Source organism: Phocoena phocoena, chromosome 13, assembly GCF_963924675.1.
Source record: "Phocoena phocoena chromosome 13, mPhoPho1.1, whole genome shotgun sequence".
Lineage (NCBI taxonomy): Eukaryota > Metazoa > Chordata > Mammalia > Artiodactyla > Phocoenidae > Phocoena > Phocoena phocoena.
The window spans coordinates 75,276,867-75,300,572 of NC_089231.1; the positions used below are offsets into that span (position 1 = coordinate 75,276,867).

The following is a 23,706-nucleotide window of genomic DNA, read 5'->3' on the forward strand; positions in this document are numbered from 1 at the left end:
GTTCAGAAAGGACATAAGCTTGGCTGAGTTCAGCTAAACTTAGTGTTGATGGAGACTCATTCACGCATTCAACAAATATTTTTTAAGTGCCTTCTATGTGCCAGGTGCTATGCTGGGTATTGGACATTAAGCAGAGAACAAAACAAAGAGTTCTGCAAGAGGCTCACATTTTAGCAGGGAGATTCTAACCGTGATGGTGCTGTTTTCACAAGCTGTGATTTAACTTTGTGATGATCTCCCTAGTCACTGTGTAGAGCATGGACTGAAGTGGGCCAAGGGCAGAGGCAGAGAGACCGGTGAAGAGGCTCCTGTAGTAAGCCAGGCCGGGATAGTAGTGGTTTGGATCAGCATAGTAGCAATTTAGGCACAGAACATTGGGAAGATTCTGGATCTATTATGACAGTGAAGCCAGCATGACTTTCTGATGGCTTGGGTGTAGAGTATTAAAAAGAAAGCAAGCCAGGGATGACTCTGGCATTTGGGACCTCAAAACTCTGAGACATGGGTTTGTTTTCTTTTTGACCTGACCAAGTCCAAGTTAACTAGTACATGAGTCAGATGACTTCCTCTAGTAGAAAGACCCTGGATTGGAGTTAAGAGCTCTGACCCTCCCTCCTGGATATGTGGTCTTGCATCAACAATGAATGGGACGAACACAGATTAAAGGGAGGAAGTTCTTGCCTCTGATCCATTTCTGCCACAAGGGAGCTGTGACAGTTTCCCTCTTGGGGCCTGAAAGTCCCCATCTGGAAAGCGGAGAAGCTGGGTGAAGTTCCATTTCTTCTCTGTATCCCCCAGAGTGCTTGGCATAGACCAGGGGGCTGAGAAATAAAGGGTGATTGAATGACTGTTTGCATGATGTCCTTTCTGGGCTGTTGTTTTCCAGGAGCACTGGGCTTCTACCATGACTGACACCGTGTTCAGCAACAGCTCTAGCCGTTGGATGTGTCCCAGTGACCGACCCCAGCAGTCAAAGTAAGTTGCTGGGTGTTCCTGGGAGTTGTTTGCTTTGGGGCAATGAGGTCCTGATCTACACTTGAAGGAGGAGAAGAATAGCAAGGAAAGAAATTTCTCTCCCTGGGGTGGAGGAAAAAGAACCTAGTGGGAGTTTGTCGTGGAAACTTCACTGATTTTACTTCTTTGCAAGGTTGGAATAACAAGATTAAATTCTGAGCTCCATGCCCTAAATGAGAGGTGGCTTGGTGGAATGGAAACAGCACTGACCTGGTGCTTAGAATCAGACTTGGTTCTGGTTCTAGATCTGAGCTACTCTGGGTGAATCTCTTTCCCTTCTTTGGACCTTGGTTTCCTCATCAATTAAATAAGGAAGTTGGACTAGATCAGAGATTGCAAACTGGCAGGCCACCAGCTGACTCTGACTTGCAGAAATGTGTTTTTTATTTTTTACTTTTGGCCTGATCATTTAAAAATTGGGAAATTTCACATAAAATAACTTCACATACTCTTTCCAGTAACTATTATACCTGAATCAGTGGTGTGCTGGATCTGTACCATGGTGGTTCCTTAGAGCTGATGTTAAATTTTCAGGAATTTTGCAAGTCAGTTGTTAAACATGGCCAGTATTAAAAATTAAGTTGTACAATTAAATTATATTAAACACAAAGGTGGTGAATACTTAACATTAATCACTTCTTAATTTTTTTTAACATCTTTATTGGAGTATAATTGCTTTACACTGGTGTGTTAGTTTCTGCTGTATAACAAAGTGAATCAGCTATGCATATATCCCCATATCTCCTCCCTCTTGCGTCTCCCTCCCATCCTCCCTATCCACCCCTCTGGGTGGTCATGAAGCACCGAGCTGATCTCCCTGTGCTATGTGGCTGCTTCCCACTAGCTATCTGTTTTACATTTGGTAGTGTATATATGTCCATGCCACTCTCTCATTTCATCCCAGCTTACCCTTCCCCCTCCCCGTGTCCAAGTCCATTCTCTATGTTTGCGTCTTTATTCCTGTTCTGCCCCATCACTTCTTAATTATTTTACTATGTTTTGTTAGTCTCCATGTTATTTGTGCCTATGATACCTGTATGGTGAAATACTATATAATAGTACACTACTGCATGTTTCCTCCCAGTTCTGCATTTAGTGACATCATATAGGTACTCGAAGTCAGCCACAGTGGGGCTTTTTCTCCAGAGGTTCAACTGTTAAACATTTACCAGCACACCACTGCCTGAAGACCTTTACAGTCTAAGTCTATTGTTTATCATCCCTGCAGATTTTCACTCAAAGGTCTTATTTTATAAATGCTTGGTAATTTTTATTGTTAGCTCAATCTGTGAGAATCCTGGGGATCTACCATGGGAATATTTTCCTCAGAGAGATTTGCACTTGCTTCTGCCAGGAATCAGGTGTGCTGCTCACCCAAGATGTGACCTGAGCTCCCTTAGAGGGTCCTGGCTCAAAGTGGGGGTCTCAGATTCAGCTTCCTCACCTTGTTAGGAGCTCAGAGTCAGCCTCTGGAACATAATGCTGGTATTTACATTGGCTTACTGCTCACAGCTCCCTGTTCTGGATTCAGTTTGCTGGGTTTTCTTTTTCTTTTTTAAAAAATTGCCTCATAAAGGGGTGTGATTGATTTACCTCCAATAGTACACATTTAAAGTACAGTTTGATCATTTTTACATATATGTGCATACTCATTCCCCTTTGTAGTCTCTCCTTTCTGCCCCTCCCTCTCCCCACCCATCCCTAAGTAATTACTAATCTTCTTTCTGTAACTATAAATTAGTTTGCATTTTTTGGAATTTCTATAAATGGAATCATTCAGTATGTACTCCCTTTTTGAGAGATGTCTTCTTTCACTTGGCATAATTATCTCATGATCCATCCATATTGTTTTTCACATCAATAGTTTATTCCTTTATATTGCTAAATAGTATTTCATTGTGTGGATATACCACAATTTGTTTATCCGTTCACCTATTGATGAACATTTGGATTGTTTCCAGTTTGGGGCTAGTACAAATAAAATTTGTATAAACATATACTTTCATTTCTCTTGAGTAAATACCTAGGAGTAGAATGTCTCAGTGGTATGTATAGTAGGTGTATGTTTAACTTTTTAAAAAACTGCCCATTTTCCAAATTGATTGTACCACTTTAAGTTTCCACCAGAAGTGTACAAGAGTTCCATCTCTCTTCCTCCTCACCAACACTTGATATGATTAGTCTTTTCCATTTTAACCATTCTAATGTGTGCATAGTGGTATTAGTTTTGTGATTTTAATTTGCACTTCCCTAATGACTAATGATGTTGATTGTCTTCTTTTGTAATTTTGCCATTCGTATAACCTCTTTGTTAAAGTGTCTGTTCAAATACTTTGTCCATTTAAAAATTGGGTCATTTATCTTCTTGTTATTAAATTTTCTAAGCTTTTTTTCATGTGTTGTAGATAAAAGTCCTCTGCTGGAGACATATTTTGCACATATTTTTCTTGGTCTATGACTTGCATTTTCTTTTTCACAACAGAGTCTTGAAGAGGAAAAGTTTTTTTTATTTTGATGAAGTCTGTTTTGTTTATTTGTTTCGAAGTAGGGAGGGTTGTTGGAGAATTCCCTTATTTTCTAACAATCCTAGGGTCTTTTGGAATATTTAGTGCACTCATATTCTTGAAGCAAAAGTCCCTGTCTATTTACTACTTCTACCTAAAACCTCCTCTAGTTATACAAGTTTTATAGTTTTGAAGACATTATTGAACTCTGTTGGTTTCCTTTTTGAAAGGAAACTTCTAGTTTCCAAGCCCTTCCCATAATGTCCTCTTGAAGCCAACCTTCTTGGCAGACAATATTCCATCAGCCAAAAATTGTCTCTGTAAGATAAACAGTTGCCTGAAGGTGAATGGGGTAAAATATTTATTTTATTTAAGAAATGTCAGTTAATTAAAACCCCATACATAAGAGTTTACTTTAGTCAATATGAAGCCAAACAATTTGCCTTACAATTAAATTAGAATTATTCAAACAGTCTGGATGCAGTTTCATTAAAGTGCTTCTGGGCTCCTGTGAAACATCTTGGCATTCTGAATGCATCCGGCTGGCTTGATTGCTACTGCGTTTTCTTCAGATGTTAAAAATTATTTTCCAATAAATGCTAATGGGTGAATTATAGTCATCACACATGCTATCTAGTCTGCAGCAGTGATGATGTGCTAATGCAGACGCTTCAAATGTCTTTCTCCAGTAAATTAAGAAATCTAGTCTTAATTAACTGCTGGTTAATCAGATACACTTTACTGCCTTTGTGATTTCTCTCAGCCTCCTTGAATCTAACGATGGTGTTTGGAACACAGTTGTGGTTGTGTTTGAAAGAAGTGAATGTATCTGTTTCTTGCATCAGTAGGACAGGGCTTCAGCTGTCTATGTTGGTGATACATGGGGAGAAATGCTGGTCTCTGATAGTTGATACTTCTCTATAGTTTTCAAGTCTGCAAGCCTGAGAGTGCCAGAGATCAGAGGTGGAAACTGAGGCACAAAGAGGAGATGTGACCTGCCTATGGTAGCATGTCTAATAAGTGAAGAGCCTGGTCTCCTTTTTAGAGTGGAAGGACTTGCTTCCCCAAACTGGGGCACTGCGAGTTCTGCTTTCGGATGATCCAGTCACGGTTCAGGGCTCATTGCCTACCTCAGTGTGCTCCTTATCCCCCAGTGTTTGAAACAACAGAAACCAAGAATGTTATCATTAAGTGATTCCTTTTTAGTGCCAAAAAACATTATTCAAATACATAAATGATCAGATTGGTTAATTAATAAGCTGAACTGATTGGTCATTTTAATCAAGGCTGTGGCTCATACAACCCTACATTGCTGCAGCCTTGTTTTAGATGCGCTGGAATAAGATAATAATGACTGATAACAAATGGAAGTAGGTCATTGTGATTTAAACAGAACTGTGTGGTTGTGGCATCCAGGCAGTGTTGATATTGTTAAGAGATTTTTTCCCCTAACTTTATTCATTTTGTTCTTTCTCTCCTTTCTTTGCCTTCCTTCAGTGATAAAGAACAGTGAGTATTTTGTAATACTTTTATTTTTCTACAGACTGAATTTTATCTCTTTTCTGATTAAAGTGGCTTTAAAGATAGATGAAGAGAGATGGTTCAAAAAGGAACTAGCATGTTTTACATATCTAAAAACAAATTCAAGTTGTTAAAAAAAACACATTCCCCTCTTGATAAAGAAAAATATGAAATTTCAAAAAAAAATCTTGGTAAAAGGTTGGAAAATATTCCTTAGGAGAGCCCTCAATTTAATTTTTGTTAGCAATTAGTGGGATTCAGCAAGCTTATTAACCGCCCTGTGCCTCTGTTTCTGTAACATTTTGCCTGGGAACACTGTTTTTAGATAAAGAAAATATTAACTCAAATGACTACTATCATTAATCAAAGATGATGATGAGTAGAACAGAGCTCGTGGGAAGTTATGTGCTATACACATGGTCTCTGTCACATCATGGAAGGTCAGCCTGATTTCCCAGTGAAATGCCTTTGACTCAGAGGTCCTATCTTTGCTCATAACTTTTGTTTTAAATTGGATTCATTTCCTAAATATGCATGACAGATTGGATGCTGGGTCTAACAAATGAACAGTCAGGCTGCAAAGCAGATGGGACTTTGGTTGTGTGTACACATTGGGAAACTATGGGAGGTCATTTTTACCTTCCCCTTGATGGGGAAGTGTTCACAGAGCCACAGCCAGAGCGCCGAGTCTAGCCTCAGAACACCCAGGTCTGAGTCCTGCTCTGGGACTCAATGTCAGTGTGGCCTTGGGGCACTGCCCTTCACCTCCTTGAGCCCTGGCCATAATGTGGGTATGTTAACCCTGCCCTTCCACCTTCACTGGGAGGTGGTACGGTCAAATGAGATGCATGGGAAAGCTTTGTAAACCGTAAAGCACCAAAATCAGAGGAAGGTGTGGATCACAACCTTGCTTTACCCTTGTGTGTATTTTATATATATATATATATATACCTTGTATGTATACGTTGTGTGTGCATGCATATATGTATGGTGTGTGTTCTACAGTCTCTGTGTTGGCTGGTAAGATTTTGGTCTTTTTATGAATATTGTGAGCATATCATTCAGACATGCTAGGGAGAGATGCTGAGATGTTGTGCGATTATAAATATGAACATCACAAGAGAGAAGTTCAAGACTTCAGAGGGTCCCAAGTGCTTCAGGCTTCCTGAATGCTGAAAGCTGAAAGGTAGGGTGTGTGTCCATCCTCCTTCCCTCCCTCCTTCATCCTCTCCCTCCTCTCCTCTCCTCTTCCCTTTCTCCCTCCCTCCCTTCCTTCCTTCATTAACAAACACATATCATGCACTGTGCTAAGCACCAAGAATACAAGGTTAGCCAAAGTCTGAGTGGCTGTCTAGAAGGGTTTACAAACAAATAAATAGTCAGTCACCAACAAATACACTTTATAGTGCAAGGAGCTATAATAGCAGAATCACAGCGGCCAAGGGAGCACAATGATGGGCACCTAACCAAACTTTGGGGTCATGATGGGAGAGCTTCCTGGAAGAAGTAATGTGTAAGCTGAGACCATGTAAAGGAGGTACAAGATAAAGAAGAGACAGAGGAGTTCCAGGTAAGGGAACAGCATGTGCAAAGTCCAAATAGGAGAGAGAGCATGGGATTTTAGAAAAGCTGAATGGCACTCAGTCTTGCTTAAAAGATTACCAGGAGCCCGAGATCCCCTTATCTTTCTGAAGGGAGTCGGGGAACCACAGCATCCTTTTGGCACCCTCTTTAGTCTGTTAGGGGTAAATTTCATCAAAAAGGGCCTTTTTACCAGCAGGGCTTATGTAAAGTGTTTTGTGGTGTGGATGCCCCTCCTTCCACACCCTCCCCTTCAGGATTCATTAAAATCTCATTCACTGAGCTGTAAAGAGACTTCCTGCTGACACCTGCTTCTGTCGGCATCCTGGGGGAAGGAAGGGGATAAGAAGAAAGGAAAGAAAAAGGATTAATTTTCTGCACACCACCGCTGTTTAATGCTTCAGAGCCTTCGTGCCCTGACAGCATTTCCATCATTCCACTCCTTTTGGGAGTTATAATATATTAATAGAGACATCCAGTGGGTATTTATTATGTGGCTGTTGTGTGCATGAAATGAAGAATCAAGTTGGGAGGCAGGAAGGAGCTGGGAATCTGCCCTTTGCAGTATTTTAGGGGGAAACATCTGTGAGGAGCTTCCACCTGCAGTCAGGACTAATTTCCTTTTGTGTTAGAGGCCACTGGTGCTAGTTTGTTGGGAGAGTTCCTTCTGACCATCTCTAGATGCACCTTAACAAGTACATTCAGGTCACAGATGAAGCACGTCCAGAATGCTGGTGTCTCGAGCCTCTGACCATATTCTCCCCACACAAGAGAATTTCTTGGCAATTCTCTTCCCTCTTCTGAGCGTCAAGCATCTGGAAGATGAGCAGGTCAACTGCAGTGATCTTTAGACTTCTATTAGCAGCAAAATTCTTTCTTTGAATACTGTTTTATTCAGAAGCTAAATATGTAAGACAGATAAAGAGTGGCGATGGATAAAGACCCGTCATGGCCGAAAGCATTAAACATACCACCGTGCAACTGTAAGTTAAAATAATACCAAACTGTAAAGTAGGGAGTTTAACAAGCTTCACTTTTTTGTTGCCACAGTAGATAGTGTGTCAGTTATCTTTTGCTGTGTAACAAACCACCTTAAAACTCAGTGGGATAGAAAAACGATGATTTATTCTCAAGGACCTGGGCTCAGCTGGTGGCTCTGCTGATCTTGGCTGGGCTTTCTCATGTATCAAAGGGTTGTCTGATCTAGGATGGCTGTGGCTGGAATGACTCAGCTCTGATCCACATGCCTCTCATCCTCCAACAGGTGGTCCTGAGCTTTTTGTCATGGTGATGACAGAGAGTAAGAGAGTAAGTAGAAACACACAAGGCTTTTGCAGGCTTAGCCCCAGATGGCACAACATCTCTCCCCTGTGTTTTATTGGCCAAAGTAAGCCATAGTCCAAGCAGGATTCAAGGGGTAGGGAGAAAGACCCAGACCTTTTGGTGAGATCAATTTCAAAGTCACATGGCAAAGGGCATGGATACTTAGAAGGGTGAAGTATTGAGGTCACCAATGTAATAAACTGTATCTCATGATTTTATTAAATATCAAATATTAAATTCTTAAAAAAATTTTTTTCTCTCACTCTCTTTTTTTTAAAACTGGCATCCTTGCTTTGCTAGTGTTGGGAACCCAGCGTTGCCATCTGGGCTGACATGAGGATGGAGGGCCTGGTTCCCTGCCCACTCTGTCCATCTACGACCCACTCACCTGCAGCCCTTTGAGATCCCTCCAGGGAACTACAGACAATAGCTTGAAAACCATGGCTTAGACAGTTTGGGGAAATAGGAGGCAGGTGCCCTTCAGTGATTCTCCAGGAAGCATTGTCCTAGGTATGTGAACGAGAGCAGAGATGGGCCAGCCCTCTTCGCGCTGTCTCAGCCAGTAAGCCAGGGGTCACTCCTCATGCAGCTACTGAGGGTATCAGGAGTAGCCTCTGAAGGTCCCTGCAGGAAACAGACATGAAATCATTCCCACTTAGCAGATCTGGAAACTGACATTCAGAGTGTCTCAGGGCCCTAGTACACACTGCTAATAAGCCACAGGTCCAGGATTCCAATTTTAAACCCCGCCAGGTCAAGGAGGGCTCAGGTTGGTGCACAGTAGGCCCTCTGGGTATTTACTGGACTGGATACAATGCTCTGAGTAATTTGTCCAAGGAAGCAACACTTTGGTCTCCACCTTTGGTTTTTAATGAGGTCCCAATACTGGACTCTGGTCTTAAGGACGTGGAGCTGGAATCCTGTGCCCAGAGGCCCTTGGCAAGGGTGCCACCGTCCTGTCACAGGAGCATTCCTAAGGCCCCCATGCTCACTGTGTTCTCCAGCCCAGAGGAGGCCCAGACAAGCCCATTTTCTCCCTTGAGAGCAAAGGCTTTGGTTTGAAAAACCATCTCATTTCCCTCTGTTTACTTTTGGGATTAAAACATGAAAATCCACAGGAGGCTTTCGAGTCCCCACTGAGACCAATCAGTGACATTTTCAAACACTAGATGAACTGTTTGTCAACTGCGTGTTTTTGAGCAGAGGATGGGGGTCTGCAGAGGTGCCGGCAGCCTCTAGCAGGCCTTCTGCTCATCTGCAGATGGAGACAATTATCCTAGGCAGGCCTCTTGTGGACCCCCATTCCTGCTTATCTTTCTGCAGCCGTGCATTTCCTGTGCATTCTGATCCCAGCGAGTTGTGTGGTGGGGTGAGAGGCATTGGCTTCAGGTCTGACCCATGGCTGACCATACCCATGACCAGATTGTGAGCTGTGGGAATGTGCCCTTGAAAGAGGGTCTCCGCTGGGTCTGAGGCCCAGCATCTCACCTGTGCTCTGTCTTGGTCACTGAGCTACTTTGTAGAGGCAGGAAATAAATGGAGGTGGCGATCAGAAGAGAATGAAGGAAGAAAAGAAGGGATGAAGGAAGGAAGAATAGGGGCAGTTGAGGCATCCATTTCCACGGAAAACCAGAGGGACCTGGGGAGGTGGCTGGATGAGGTGGTAACCAAGGCTCTTCGGGAAGGATGGGTGGTCTTCATTATGCAGGAGTCCAATGTATCCTTTACAGTTAATGGGAAGAAACATCAGGCTGAGGGATATTAGCACACTGTAAGGAAGATCTTTCCAACAGAACGGCATAGACTCCTAATGAGAGAGTGAGGTCTTCATCACGGGGAGCATTCAAGCAAGGCTGAAAGACCCCTGTAGGGAAGCTGTGCCAGATGGGCTTTCAGGTAATCCTCAGTGGTCCTCATGCCTTTGTGTAACCTCCTCGCCTTGAGTGCGTGCAGGACCTGGGATGTGTTTCTAACCTATAGAATGTGACAAACAGGATGGAACATCACCCTTGTGATTACATCATGTTATATAAGACCCTGTCTCATTTGACCGGAGCTTGAGAGTCACCTTGTATACTTGATGAAGGAAGTGGCCCACAGGATGAAGTTGGAGAAGTCTGCTTGGTTAGGAATTGCAGGCTGCCTCCAAGACATGGAGGTGACTTCCTCCTAATAGCCAACAAAAAGCTGGGGTCCTAGGTCACATGGCTGCCAGGAAATGAATTCTGCCAATAACTCAAATTTGCCTGGAAGCTGATTCTTCCCCAGAAAGGCTCAGGATGAGAACCCAACCCAGCTGACAACTGATTTCAGCCTTGTGAGATGCTGAGCAGAGAACCCAGCTAAGCCATGCCTGGACTTCTGACATGGAAACTGTGAGATAATAAATGTGTGTTGTGTAAAGCCCCTAAGTTTGTAATAACGTGTTATGTAGCAGTCGAAAATGAACACAGACACTATCAGTGGGGCTTTGTGCCACCCTGTCTCTATCCTCCAGCTGGACTGATTTTTCCAGTTATCTAATGCTGCAGAGCAAATCATAGCAAACGTAGTGGCTTAAACAACAGAAACTACTTATTACTTCTTGCAGTTTTTGTTGGTAGATATTTGAAAGTGGCTTGGCTGGGTGGTTCTGGCACAGTTGTAGTCTTATGTCAGCTGGGGCTGCAGCCATGTAAGGGCTCGACAAGGGCTAGAGGATCACACAGCTGGCACGTTAGGTGCTGGCTGTTGGCAGGGGCCTTAATTCCTCTCCACATGGGCCTCTCCACAGGGATGTGGCATCTCATGACATGGCATCTGACTTCCCCTAGACTGCATGACCCAAGACACCAAGGCAGAAGTTGCAGTGTCTCTTGTGACCTAGCCTTGGAAGTCACCCACGGTCACTCCCATTGTATTTAGCTGGTCACACAGGACCAGCTGGGATTCAGTGTGGGAGGGGATGGCACAGGGAGGGTGTGAATACCAGGGGGCAGAGATCCTTGGCGAGCATCTTGTAGGCTGGCTACGATATTGATCTTCCTTCACCTCCTCAAGCACACTGCCCACTCTCTCAACTCCAGGCCTTTGCAAAGACCATTTCTCTGTCAGGCTCAGTTTCTTCCTCTGCCTTCCTCCCACCAACTCTAGTTTATCTCTGAGGTCTCAGTAGGAGCCAGCCATACCTTTCTGCAGCCTGCAGCTTATGAAATTTAGGAGAGCCCTCTTCAAAACAAAGAAGACAAAAATATCTCTCTTTTACAAAATTTTCAGGACAGATGATCATTACGAGAGCTCTTCCCAGGGCCTTGGAAGGTGCCTGTGCTAACAAAGGGTCCCAAATTTAAGCTCCACCAGCATCACAGTAAATCCTCTTCCGGGTCTCAGAGTAGATGTCACTCCCTCAGGGCGCACTCCTTGGTCCCCTAGAATAAGTGACTTCTGTTGCTTCGGGCTTGCTGTGGGTCACACTTACAATCAGACATTTATCATCCCTTTTGGCCATAAGGTATTGTGTCTTATTCAAAAACTCTTTCTGTGCTTACCCTCAGACACTATTCTAAATGCCATTGAAATAATAGTGACCCAGACCCAGACAGGGTCCCTGTCCTCCTGGAATCCTACGTTCAGGTGGGGGGAGAGAGGCAACAAACAGGTAAACAACAAACTTCTTTTAAAAGATAATTTCAGTTAGTGATGGATACAAGTGAACCTGGGCAATGAGAGCTCAAGGAAGACCTCTCTGAAATGCTGACATTTGAGCTGAGACCTGAATGATGAGAAGGGGGAGATCTGGGGAGGTAAGTCATCCTGGAAGCCGGGACAGCAAGTGCAAAGGCCCTGAAACAAAAACAAGGTTTCAGTGTTCAAGATTGAGCAGGGAGGCCAGTACAGCTGGAGTGTAGTGAGAGGGGGCGAAAAGGATGGAGAGTCAGGTAAAGCACAGATTGGGTAGGACTTTGCAGATAGGCAAGAAACTAAGTTTTACTTTTTTAAGGTAGAATTCACTTAACCTGCAATTAACCGTTTTCAAGTGCACACTTCAGTGGCGTTTAAGCACACTCACCACACTGTGTAGTCCTGGGCTTTATTCTAAATCAGTGAGAAGCCATTGGAGGGTTCGGGGAGGGGGATTTGAGTATGTTTAGCGTTTGTTCATCCCCTGGATCAGAGGCCCCTGATCCAAGGCAAGATGTGTTTCCACCAGAATTTCCCCAGGCTACCCGCTCCTTCCCTTTCTCGCAACCAGACTTGCCCCCAAGACATCTGCTTCCATTGCTTTCAAACTCTTCCTTCTGTGCTCTTCTGAACAAACCAGCAAGGTGGGAGGATGGAAGAAGAGACGGGAGCAGGGAGGAAGATGGGGCCTTTAATTTCCAACTTTGAGTGTCAAAAGGCAATTTCATGCCTGCTGACGTGATTAGAGCAATGGAAGTAATAGAGGCTGGCAGCTAATGGGGTGCTGGCTCCAGGGGATTCATAGTTACTGATTTTTGCCCCAACAGGGACAAGAATTTCTTGGGCGATGAATTTTGCGAAAATGCAAGAATTTTCCTGCATTCCACTTGGGCGATGCACCTCAGTGCCCTGGGGTGCATCGCCCAAGGAGATAAGGTCCAAGGTCTATACTTTGCCATAGACCACAGCGTTAGCTCTCTACCCAGCAGCCTCTGATCCTCTGCAGCGTTCAGTTCTCTCCGTACTGTGGAGGTTAAGTGTGCAGGCTGCCCACGTCCGAATTCCACCTCTGCCACTTCCAGCCATGTGACCTTGGGCAAGTAGTCTAATGTCTCCTCACCAGAAAATAGACAATAACAGTCCTGCCTTGTGGAAATGTTGTGAGGATTAAATGAGAAAATGTGGGCATCCAGTAGGTGCTACATCAGTATTTGCTTTTTTTATTTTAAAAAAAAGATCAAGGAGAGCACAGGATGGAACTCAAAATGCTATAGGAGCTTTAGAGGCAGGAGAGCTAGATGTTTATGTGAAATCAAGAGATTTTTATAAAACTAGTTGACCACTAGTTTAAACTTTTTTTTAAGGACTCTGTGGCCTACACCAAATGTATTTGTGCCAGACAGGGGCTGGCGTCAACCTGGGATCCAGGGCCTCAGACCAGCCTCCCAGAATTGTTTCCGCTCCTGCTGTAGAAGTCTACAGTTGAGATTCTTTTCCTGAGAACACCATTATCCTCCAGGCTTCCATGAACTTAACTTCCTGCAAATGCTGCTTCCAGAGTGTCTGCCATGTGCTAAGCACTTAATAAACTCATCAGAACCTTATGAGGGTGGAGGCATGTGTGTCCTGTTGTACAGATGAGCAAACTGAGGCTCTGAGAGATTGGATTCTTTTACCCAGGGTCTCCCAGCAGGGATTTGAACTGAAGTTTACCAGACTCCAGGAGCTAGAGCCTGACCACCACTCTGCAACTGCTGACTTTGTCTGCAGCCTCACACCTTCCTATATTGCCTTTCAGGCTCCAGACGGGATGGTCTGTTCACCCCGCTGGTCAGGCAGACAGAGGGAGGAAGCAGGACGAGCTGACAGATGAGGAGAAGGAGATCATCAACAGGGTGATTGCTCGTGCTGAGAAGATGGAAGAGCTGGAGCAGGAGCGCATCGGGTGAGGCCTGACGCGTGCATCCGGCCCGAGAGCCAGAGACGCCAGGAGGCTGTGCTGCTCGGGGCGGGTGCGCTGTGGTGGGGCAGGGCTGCCCTCGGGGCTTGTGACCTGTGATGTGCCAAGCCACCCGCTCAGGCAGAACTGGAATCCTTGGTGCATGAGCTGCGAGAGCTGGAAGACAGAAAAGAGAACAGGGGAGAGAGTGGGCTGGGGGCTGGCTGGGGAGGGGCTTCTGGGCTGGGGGTGCATTAAAGATGGAGAAGGGAGGATCTTCTGAGAGGGGGATGGGAGATTGTCTCTGAAGGCTGGGGACTTGTGTGTGAGCACAGGTGTCATACCCATTCCAGCTGCATAGGAATATGCTCTAGAGACATTGGCCATGCAGGTGCCAGAACGATAGCCAAGGGTGAAGTAAGGGGGAGGAAGTGTATGTCAACGAGACAGTGCGTGAAAGAGAGAGCACATCTGAAACGAATTATATGAGAGAATTGGAGAAATCCATCCTGAAGGGAGGCCAGCATGAGAGCGAGGTAGCAGAGGTTGGGTCTGGACTCTAAGAACCCGGCTTCCATCACAGCTCCCCCACTTGCCGGCTGTGGATCCCGGGCCATGTTGCTTCACCCTCTGAGCCTCAGTATGCTCACTTGTAGAATGGGAGAAATAAAAGGAATAGTCCCACAGGATTGTTGTAAGGAATAAGTGAAATGATGCTCGTATGGTTCCTGGACCAGGCCTGGTCGTACTTCATGCTTAATGAATGGTAGGAGGAAGGGGAAAAGTGGGGTTTGGAGGGCAGAGGTAACAGAAAACATTGACAAATGACAAATAACCTGGCACAGGCGGAGTCAGCTTTGTGCTCGGCCCTCCGTCAGGTTCCTCAGTAGGTTGCTAAAGGGATGGGTCTTGAGGGGTCTGCTTGTAGGGTTGAGTTTTTATTTTGCTTTTTAAAAGATACATCAGGAGTGAGGAGTTGTCCAGGCGGGAGGTCTGTGAGCATGTGTGTAAGTGAGTGTGGGAGTGTGTGTGTGTGTGTGTGTGTGTGTGTGTGTGTTCACTTCAACCAACAAGGAGCCTCAGCCTTGCAGGAAGGAAGAATATAGATGTTAAATTCTTGCTTGGAAGCAAGAACTTCCAGCCTTTTTCCTGCGGAGCACTTTCCACTAGCTAACTTTGAATTTTATACATTGATTATATCTCTCTGCCCGTTAGATTATAAGATTCCTGAGTGTAGAGATTTTTGCCTGTTTTGTTTGCCACAGAATCCCCAGTCCTAGTACACAGTAGGTGTTCAGTAAAATACTTGGTGAGTGAGTGAGTGAACATGGTAGACAATGCTGCCCCCCAATTTCCTTCTGCATCTCCTGTGAACGAGAGGCTGGAGAGCTTAGAATTTTGTAGTCCAGGGTCCATATTCCCAGGGAAGACATTATGATTGGCTGCCTCATGTTTATATCAGATTCTGTCCTTGTTAACTATGGCCAGAGGTGCTGGCGACGTTGTGCAAGCGTGGCCACTAGGCTGCCTTTGGGTGTAAAGTTAAGGGGATCTCTGTGGACTGAGCGGATTCTGGCTTGAACAATCTAGAACAGGGCTGATGGGTTCCCTGCCTTGCCCCCCATGTCCTGCCACATTGCCTGACCTGGTGACATGGTGGGAGAGTACAGTGGTTTAATCCCTGGGACCCCAGAGTCAGAGAGACCTGGCTTCAAATTCCAGCTCTGCCACTTACTCTCTGTGTGACCTTAGATAAGGCACTTTACCTCCTCCTCAGTTTCCTCAGCTGCAAAATGGGGATAACGTTAGCACACATGTCCCGGGGAATGTTTAATTCACATTCAAAAGATTATCGTGGTGCCTGGCACAGAGTGCATGCTCAGTTAATGGTGACAATCATTAATGACAAATTTGCTGAGGAAACTTGTTTTTTTACACTGGCCAAGGTCTCCGTTCTAGAATCCTGCCCGAGACTCCTGTTTGGCAAGCCCCTGGCTTCCCCTGAAGGAGATTTCAGAGCCTTTCCAGGGAAGCTAGGGCCAAGCCCATGGTGACAGAGTGTCCCTTTGCTGAGAGAGTATGTCTTCTGCTGGAAAGGGGAGGATAGTCCTAGAAGATTCTGGCTGAGGCCCTTTCCCTTGCTCCCTTCCAGCTGCCAGCCCTTTCTGGTAGCATGGCCAGAGGCAAGCCCATGCTATTTGTGTCTTACGACCTTGAACCTGCCCTCATTCCTGTTCTACTCACACTTCCCTGGGAGAGGATCAGAGTGAAGTCAGATGAAAGGAGAGAGACATATCAGACACGGATCGAGGCTGAAAATGGGGCGCCATCAGGGCTCCCCCTCCAGAACCTGAGGCTCAGTTGATGAGCCTTGGGGGCTTCAGTTCTCCACTTGTCCAGTGAGGCGGGTCAGTCTGAGTCTCAGGATCCTTCCTGATCCGACTCTACCGTATTTGGGGGTGTCTGGTGGAGGACCCTGTACCCTATGGTTGGCTGCACCTCTCAGAGCAAATGAGCTCCTTCTGGCTCTTCTAAGTGTTAAAACTGCAGATGTAGCTGTGTCCCCTTCTGGGTCTAGACACCAGCTCTGTGATGCTGAGTTTTCTTTTCTGTTACCGAACAGTCATCTGGGAGACACGTGAAGTCATCGTTTACATAGTAAACAATCATTATAAATGGGTACCATTTAGTGATTGAGCACTTACTATGTGCCAAACATCAAACCTAAAAACTTCATATGGATTTAACTCATTAACTGCTCCTCTCAACCCTATCAAGTAGGTGCTATTTTGCAGGTGAGGAAACTGAGGCTTAGAAAGGTTAGGTCACTTGTCCAAGGTCACACAGAGCTAAGATATATGTCCCTGTCTGGCTGGCTCTCAGAACTATGTTCTAAACTATTAGGTATCTTTCCTGAAGGTATGGCCTCAAATTCTTAGACTTTGCAGGACATGGAAATTTTTAAAGCTCAGGTTTGGAGGGGGCATTTGGGGAGCTACAAGCTAGAATCCCTTCTGTGCTGGCCCAGTGATTCCTTCCCAGTGATCTTATTAACCTGTTTGTACCTCCAAAGCTGCCAGAACTGGTCTCCATGGTCCTAAGGCCATGGAGAGTCCCCTGGGAGAATCACCCTAAGGCGTCCCAGGAGATGCTGCCTCCCTGGGGCAGTTTTGCTAGAGTTTCTGCCCCAGGGAGCACCAGATGATGCAGTGGACCAGAGTTGGTTCTCACCTTGGAGCCTCTTCTTTTGCCCAAGGTGGTGTCTAAACCTTCACTGAGTGGTAACTCAGCCCACAACCAAGCTCTGCTCTCTTCAGCACCCCCAGAAGGAAAGCTGATGGTCAGAAGGGAAACTCATTAAAGAGCCTCATTTTGCCCCACATCCCTTATTCAAGGCTAAGTGGGATCTCAGAATTTATTTTGCGTGAGCTGACTGCTGTAGATTTTCTATACTAGTGAGGACACTTGGCTTGCAAGAAAAGGAATTAGTTCCAGCTAGGTGGTTTCAGTTATCTATCACTGCATAACAAACCACCCAAAACTTACTGACTACAAGCATCAGTAGTATACTCTTTTTCATAATTCTGTGGGTTAAGAATTTAGACAGGGCTCTGCTGGTTGATTTTTGCTCCATGTGGCATAGCCTGGGGTCACTCACTCAACTGCGTTCAGTGGGTGGCTGGGTTGGACCGGAAGGGCCAGGAAAGCTCCAATCCTTTGTCTGTGCCTCAGTGCACTCTGCATAGCCCCTCTCTCTCCACGGAATCTTTCCTTATTCAGTAGTCTGGCCCGAGCTCCTTTACATGGCAGCTGACTCCCAAGAGAGCAAGGATGGAAGTCTCCAGGATTCTTAACAACTAGGCCTAGAACTGGTAAGGCATCGCTCCACTGCAATCTATTAGAGAGGAGAAATAGATCCCATCTCCTCCTGGAAGAATGACTTATGCATCCAGGGAAGGAAGATGTTAATGGTGGTCATCTTTGGAGACTCTACCCCATTAGGCAAAAGGGAAATTTAATATAAGGATTCAGAGGTATCTCAAGGGATCCAAGGGCAGGAACACAGCCTAGTCTCATGAAAGGTCTGCTTCTCATCCCACATCTTAGAAAATATAATCTCATACTATACCTTCCTAGTTGTTATATTTCTTCTTAGTCCTAATTCCAAATTCCCGGGGAAGGAACTCTGATTGGTCCAGGTCACCCTGAGTGCCGCCGCTCATCCAATCAGCTGTGGCCAGAGGTGCCAGGCTATACAAACAAGGCTGCTGAGTGCTACTCCAGAGAGTGCAAAGGGCCTTTGTAAATTAAACGGACACCCAGGGGGTGTCCACAGGACTTTTAAAACATATTAAATATGGAATTAAACATTTGGGGAAATTTGTGTGTGCGAGTTTTGTTTTTGTTTTGTTTCCCAGTGGTAGGTTCCTCCATGTCTTTATCATATTTCTTTCTATCCAGAGCCTCTCAAAGGCATTACTCATATATTCTGCCCGCAAGGGGACAGGCAGCTTGGTGGCTTCCATTTGAGGTCAACATCCCTCAACAGATGGGCCCAAAGAAGTAATTAGGATTTGGCATTAACCTTGGTGTCCAGACACTGTGATGGAGGAGGAAGTGAAAGAGACACAGAGAGACCTGTCGTTGACAGAATCTGTTGGATTGCTATCACCTCCCCATCCCAGTTCCACCATCCCCTATAGTTTTGGCACAGAATTTTTCCAAAATGTGGACAGGGGGAGAAGTGAGTAATAATGATTGGAATTTGCTACATCTAATTAGGTAGGCATCTTTCCTGTGGTTTGACAAGCTGACAATAAACCAGATCATAGTCTCCTCTTTCTAAAGGAAGATTCCCCTACCGCCCCGCCCCTTTTTTTTGTTTTTTTGACTTGGAGTCCTAGACATTCTGTGGGTAGAACTCCTGGGGCATCCTGATATTATAGACATAGTTATCCATGTGTCTGTGTGCTTTTTTTTTTAAATAAATTTATTTATTTTTTATTTTACTTTTGGCTGCGTTGGGTCTTTGTTGCTGCATGCGGGCTTTTCTCTAGTGGCAAGTGGGGACTGCTCTTCGTTGCAGTGCACAGGGTTCTCATTGCGGTGGCTTCTCTCGTTGCGGAGCACGGGCTCTTGGCACGCGGGCTTCAGTAGTTGTGGCACACGGGCTCAGTAGTTGTGGCTTGCGGGCTCTAGAGCGCAGGCTCAGTAGTTGTGGTGCACGGGCTTAGTTGCTCCGTGGCATGTTGGATCTTCCCAGACCAGGGCTTGAACATGTGTCCCCTGCATTGGCAGGTGGATTCCTAACCACTGCACCACCAGGGAAGTCCCTGTGTCCATTTTTAAGAAGAAATATTCATAGATTTCATCAGGTTTGGGGGGACTCTGAACACCCCCCCATGTTGAGAACCACTGAGTAGTACCTCAGTTTTCTCAGGGATTGGGTCGATGCCTTCTAATGTCCATCCAGCCTTAATAATTTATGGAATCTGTTTGCACAAAATGAAAATGAAGTCTTCTTAATTCCTTAAGCAGCCCAGTGCCTGGCATAAAAGAGAAAGCAAATGAATACATATTGGATGAATTCTTAACCCAACTGACTAAGCCTCTCATTGAATGTTTTTAACCTCAGGGTTCCCCGGACCTTATCTATAAAATGGGGAGTTGGACCATGTGGTCTCCCAAGTCCCTCTAGCCCAAGGTTCCTGAACCTTGGCACTGTTTACATTTGGGGACAGATAATTCTTTGTGGTGGGTGCTTTCCTGTGCACCATAGGATTTTTTAGCAGCATCTCAGCGTCTCCCACCAACTAGGTGCCTGTAGTAACTGGGGCTGTTACCAAGCTGTGACAACCCAAAATGTCTCCAGACATCACCACGTGCTCCCTGAGGGGCAAAATCACCCCCTGTTGAGAACCACTGCTCTAGCCTTTTTGTTGAGTGGCTCAAGAAAGGAAGAAGAAACAAATGAGAATTTCCCTGCAACCACACTCAACTTCTAGAGAAATAATAATAGCCCACCCTTACAAAGCACCATGTGTTGGCACTGTACTCAAAGCTTTATGTAGATTCATCTGTGTAACCCTCACCACAACCCTATGCATTAAGCCGCATTATTATCATTCCCATTTCACAGATGAGACAACTGAGGCACAGAGTGGTTAAGCAACTTGCCCAGGGTCACACAGTTAACAAGCAGTACAACTGGGATTACAAACGTAGGCTGGCTGGCTCCAGGATTAGAGTCCTATTCTGCTATTCTATAGAAAGATAAACATTTATAGCCAAGCATTGTATTAGGAACTTTCAAATATGTTGTATTTCCTTTAATCTCTCAGAGAGACAGACTGTTGTCTTTGCTTCACAGACGAGATTATTGAAGTTCATGGAGGTTAAGACACTTGCCCAGGGGCACACAGCTTTTACATGGCCAAACCAGACTTTGAATCTGTCTTTCCACATTATCCTATTGCCTTTTGGCAGTGCAGGTAGGGATGGCAATTGACAAATGACTTCAGAGTTTCAGGGAAGTCAATAATTTACAGGGTGTCTCACATATTCACTCAGGTTGATTGGTTCAGTCTCATACTTCTTCCTACCATAGGACAGTTCACCCCTCTCCACCGCAATGACCCTTGTCCCCTGTGGGCCTCAGCAGCACATTCTCTCAACTCTACTTTCCACAACAGAAAAGGGCAGGTGGAGGGGTTAGAAAGAGTCCCAACTATAAGCACTGAAATGAAACAAAGGCTTCATTCTTCCAAAGCGGGTAACAGCGTCTGGGTAGCTAGACCTAGCCTCCGATCCCATCTCTGCCACTTGCCAGCTGTGTGCCTTTGGTAAGTGACTCCCTGTCAGTGTGCCTCGGTTTCCCCATCTGTAAAATGGGAGTGAATAATAGAACTGACCTCACAGGTTGTATGACTTAAGGAAAACAATGCACATGGAATGCTTAGCACAGCTCCTGATAACCGTTGCTATTATTGGGTTTAAATGACCCAGCTCCTTGCCTGACTGACTGCATTAGCCCAGTGGAGCCCTCTAGCTGTCTTTCTCTCTTGGCTCCAACTCTGACCCAGGGTGACCCACTTCCCCAAAGTGCTGAGGTCCAGACAGGAATCCCATTCACCAATCCATCGAGGAGAGAGATTACGATCAACGGCTCCCCAGGTAGTGACGGTAATAAACACGGTGGGAATTAATGAGTCCGAACTGCACACACCCTGCATGCCAGCCGCGTGGCTTCATGACAGAGCAACTTAGTCATTTAAGGACAGGTTCCTGAGAGACCCTGGCATTGGAGTTCAGACCGCCCCCTTCAGAGCAGCCATGTCCCTGTTCACAGCTGATGGCCCAATCTAGGCTTCAGAAAATGCCGAGTTTAATAAACTTAATGGTAACATCCACTTGGCAGTTAGGGTGACAGGATAAGCAGCATGATTCTGGAATTAATGGTGTGTGTGTGTGTGTGTGTGTGTGTGTGTGAGAGAGAGAGAGAGGGAGAGAGAGAGAGAGAAAGAGAGAGAGGGAGAGAGAGAGAGAGGGAGAGAGAGAGAGAGAAGTTGAGAGACAGAGAGACAGAGATAGAGAGAGAGAGAGACAACGTGACATCCACTCTCCTACTTTGCTGCATTTTACAAACCATTGTGTAATCATGCTCAATCACAGCTCTAAAGGCAGCTGCTCTGGCTTCATACCATCAGTGATGGAACCCCAGCTTTTCACCATTTCCCTCACCAATTCAGGAACTGGCACATAAAGCCATCACACCTTCACAGGTAGGGTGTCCTCAGCTCTGCAGCTCGCCACGTTAAGCCCACTTCCTGGAGCAATTGTACATCCATTAGCCTTCTCTTCGGCATTCGTCAAGACACTGCGGCAATACTGGTTTGAAAGCTCAAAAGCAGTTGCCTGAATGTTTCCGAGGCTAGTTTGAACTTTTTTGAGGGAGCCTGGGCTTAACAAGTAAGCACTGTTTGATCTGCATTTGGCTTATATCCTTGTCTGCAGAAGGCAGACAACTAGGGCTTGGCTCCCTGCAAGAGCAGAGTGTGTACAGCCGTGTGTGTGAAAGTGTGTTCTGTACATGGGTGCTGATCATGCGCCTGTTCCTGTGTGGGTATATGTGCCATCCGTGTGTGTATTTAGAGATGGGCACACAAGTCCTGTCAGTTTCTAGTCACTGCAGCCCCTTTAAAAGCTTTAGAAAGACGGGGCTTCCCTGGTGGCGCAGTGGTTGAGAGTCCGCCTGCCGATGCAGGGGACACGGGTTCATGCCCCGGTCCAGGAAGATCCCACATGCCTTGGAGCGGCTGGGCCGGTGAGCCATGGCCGCTGGGCCTGCGCATCCGGAGACTGTGCTCTGCAACGGGAGAGGCCATAACAGTGAGAGGCCCGCGTACCGGGGAAAAAAAAAAAAAAAAAAAAAAAGCTTTAGAAAGACGGATTTCACGGGCAGATTTTAGCACCCTCGTTATATAGGAAAAAACTGTGAGTATAGGGAGCTATAAACACCACAGATTTCCAGAAGAAATAATTAGCAGCAATCATGACTGAGTAGTTACCATGTTCTGGGCATTTTACAAACACTCCCATTAAAAAAAAATTTTTTTAACATCTTTATTGGAGTATAATTGCTTTGCAGTGGTGTGTTAGTTTCTGCTTTATAACAAAGTAAATCAGCTATACATATACATATATCCCCATATCTCTTCCCTTTTGTGTCTCCCTCCCTCCCACCCTCCCTATCCCACCCCTCTAGGTGGTCACAATGCACCACTGAGCTGATCTCCCTGTGCTATGCGGCTGCTTCCCAGAGTAAAATAGCTATCTATTTTACATTTAGTAGTGTATGTATGTCCATGCCACTCCCTCACTTTGTCCCAGCTTACCCTTCCTCCTTCCCGTGTCCTCACGTCCATTCTCTAGTAGGTCTATGTCTTTGTTCCCATCTTGCCCCTAGGTTCTTCATGACCATTTAACTCTCATTTTATCTTTGCAACAATCCTAGGAAACAAGGACTTTGTTTTCCCTAATTTACACAGGAAAAACAGAGGCTTAGAAAGGTTAAGTAACTTTCTTGAGGTCACAGAGCTAGGAAATAGCAAATATGGACCCAGGCAAGGTCACTCCAGAATGGACACCCCAACACCTGCTTCATAAGTGCCTTGTGGGACTTCCCTGGCAGTCCAATAGTTAAGACACCATGCTTCCAATGCAGGGGGCGCAGGATCAATCCCTGGTCAGAGAACTAAGATCCCACATGCTGTGCAGTGCGGCCAAAAATTAAAAAAAAAAAAAAAAAAAAAAGTGCCTCTTATTTCTAAATACTGAAAGTGTGTGTGCGTGTAGGTGTGGATGTGTGTGTGTATGTGTGGAGAGTCTATGTTTTCCTGGGGTTGTACTTGGAGAGGGTGATTAGAACCTCACAGAGTCCAAAGCCTGATTTGTCTGACGTCCACAGCAAGGCAGGGAGGAATTGCCCAACCCTTGCTCTGGAGAGGAGGACTGAAATCTGATCTGGACCTGAATCAGGTGGAAATAGAACCTAGATGGCATATGGGGCAGGGAATGTGGGTGTGGTGGGTAGAATAATGCCCTCCCCCACCACAAAGATGTTCACATCCTAATCCCTGGAACCTGTGAATATGTTATTTTACATGGCCAAAGGGACTCTGCAGGCATGATTAAGAATCTTGAGATGGGGAGATGATCCTGGATTACCCAATGTAATCACACGGGTCCTTATCGGAGGGAGGCGGGAGGGTCAGAGTCACAGCAAGATTGAAAAATGCTACACAGCTGGATTGAAGATGGAGGAAGGGGCCACAAGCCAAGGAATGTGGGGCAGCTTCTAGAAACTAGAAAAGGCAAGGGAACAGATTTTCCCCTCGAGCTTCCAGAAGGAACACAGCCCTGCCTGCCAACACCTGGACTAAGTGAAACCCATGTCAGATATCTAATCTCTAGAACTATTAAGATAGTAAATAATATATGTTGTTGTAAGCCACTAAGTTGTAATTTGTTACAGCAACACTAGGAAGCTAACACACAGAGTGACTCCTTGAAGCTGGCTAGCGTGCAATGGCATCTCTCACGGCCTTCCTGCTAGTGTACACTTTCACCACCACTGAGTTAGACCCACTTGGGGCAGTCTTGTAG

General features: G+C 45.6%; 1 protein-coding gene across 3 annotated transcripts in view; it reads left to right on the plus strand.

Annotated features, from left to right (window-relative positions):
* Positions 1-891: 891 nt before the first annotated feature.
* The window catches only part of RPH3A (rabphilin 3A), a 61,093-nt gene continuing 38,278 nt past the window's right edge, over positions 892-23,706 (plus strand). The window contains exons 1-3 of one of the 3 annotated variants that reach the window (XM_065889557.1): positions 892-975; positions 5,016-5,027; positions 13,402-13,548. In XM_065889557.1, the coding sequence (XP_065745629.1) occupies positions 905-975; positions 5,016-5,027; positions 13,402-13,548 (230 nt within the window). In that variant the 5' untranslated portion in view covers positions 892-904. The remainder of the gene's footprint in view (positions 976-5,015; positions 5,028-13,401; positions 13,549-23,706) is intronic. The other 2 variants (XM_065889559.1, XM_065889558.1) reach the window with 2 other exon arrangements.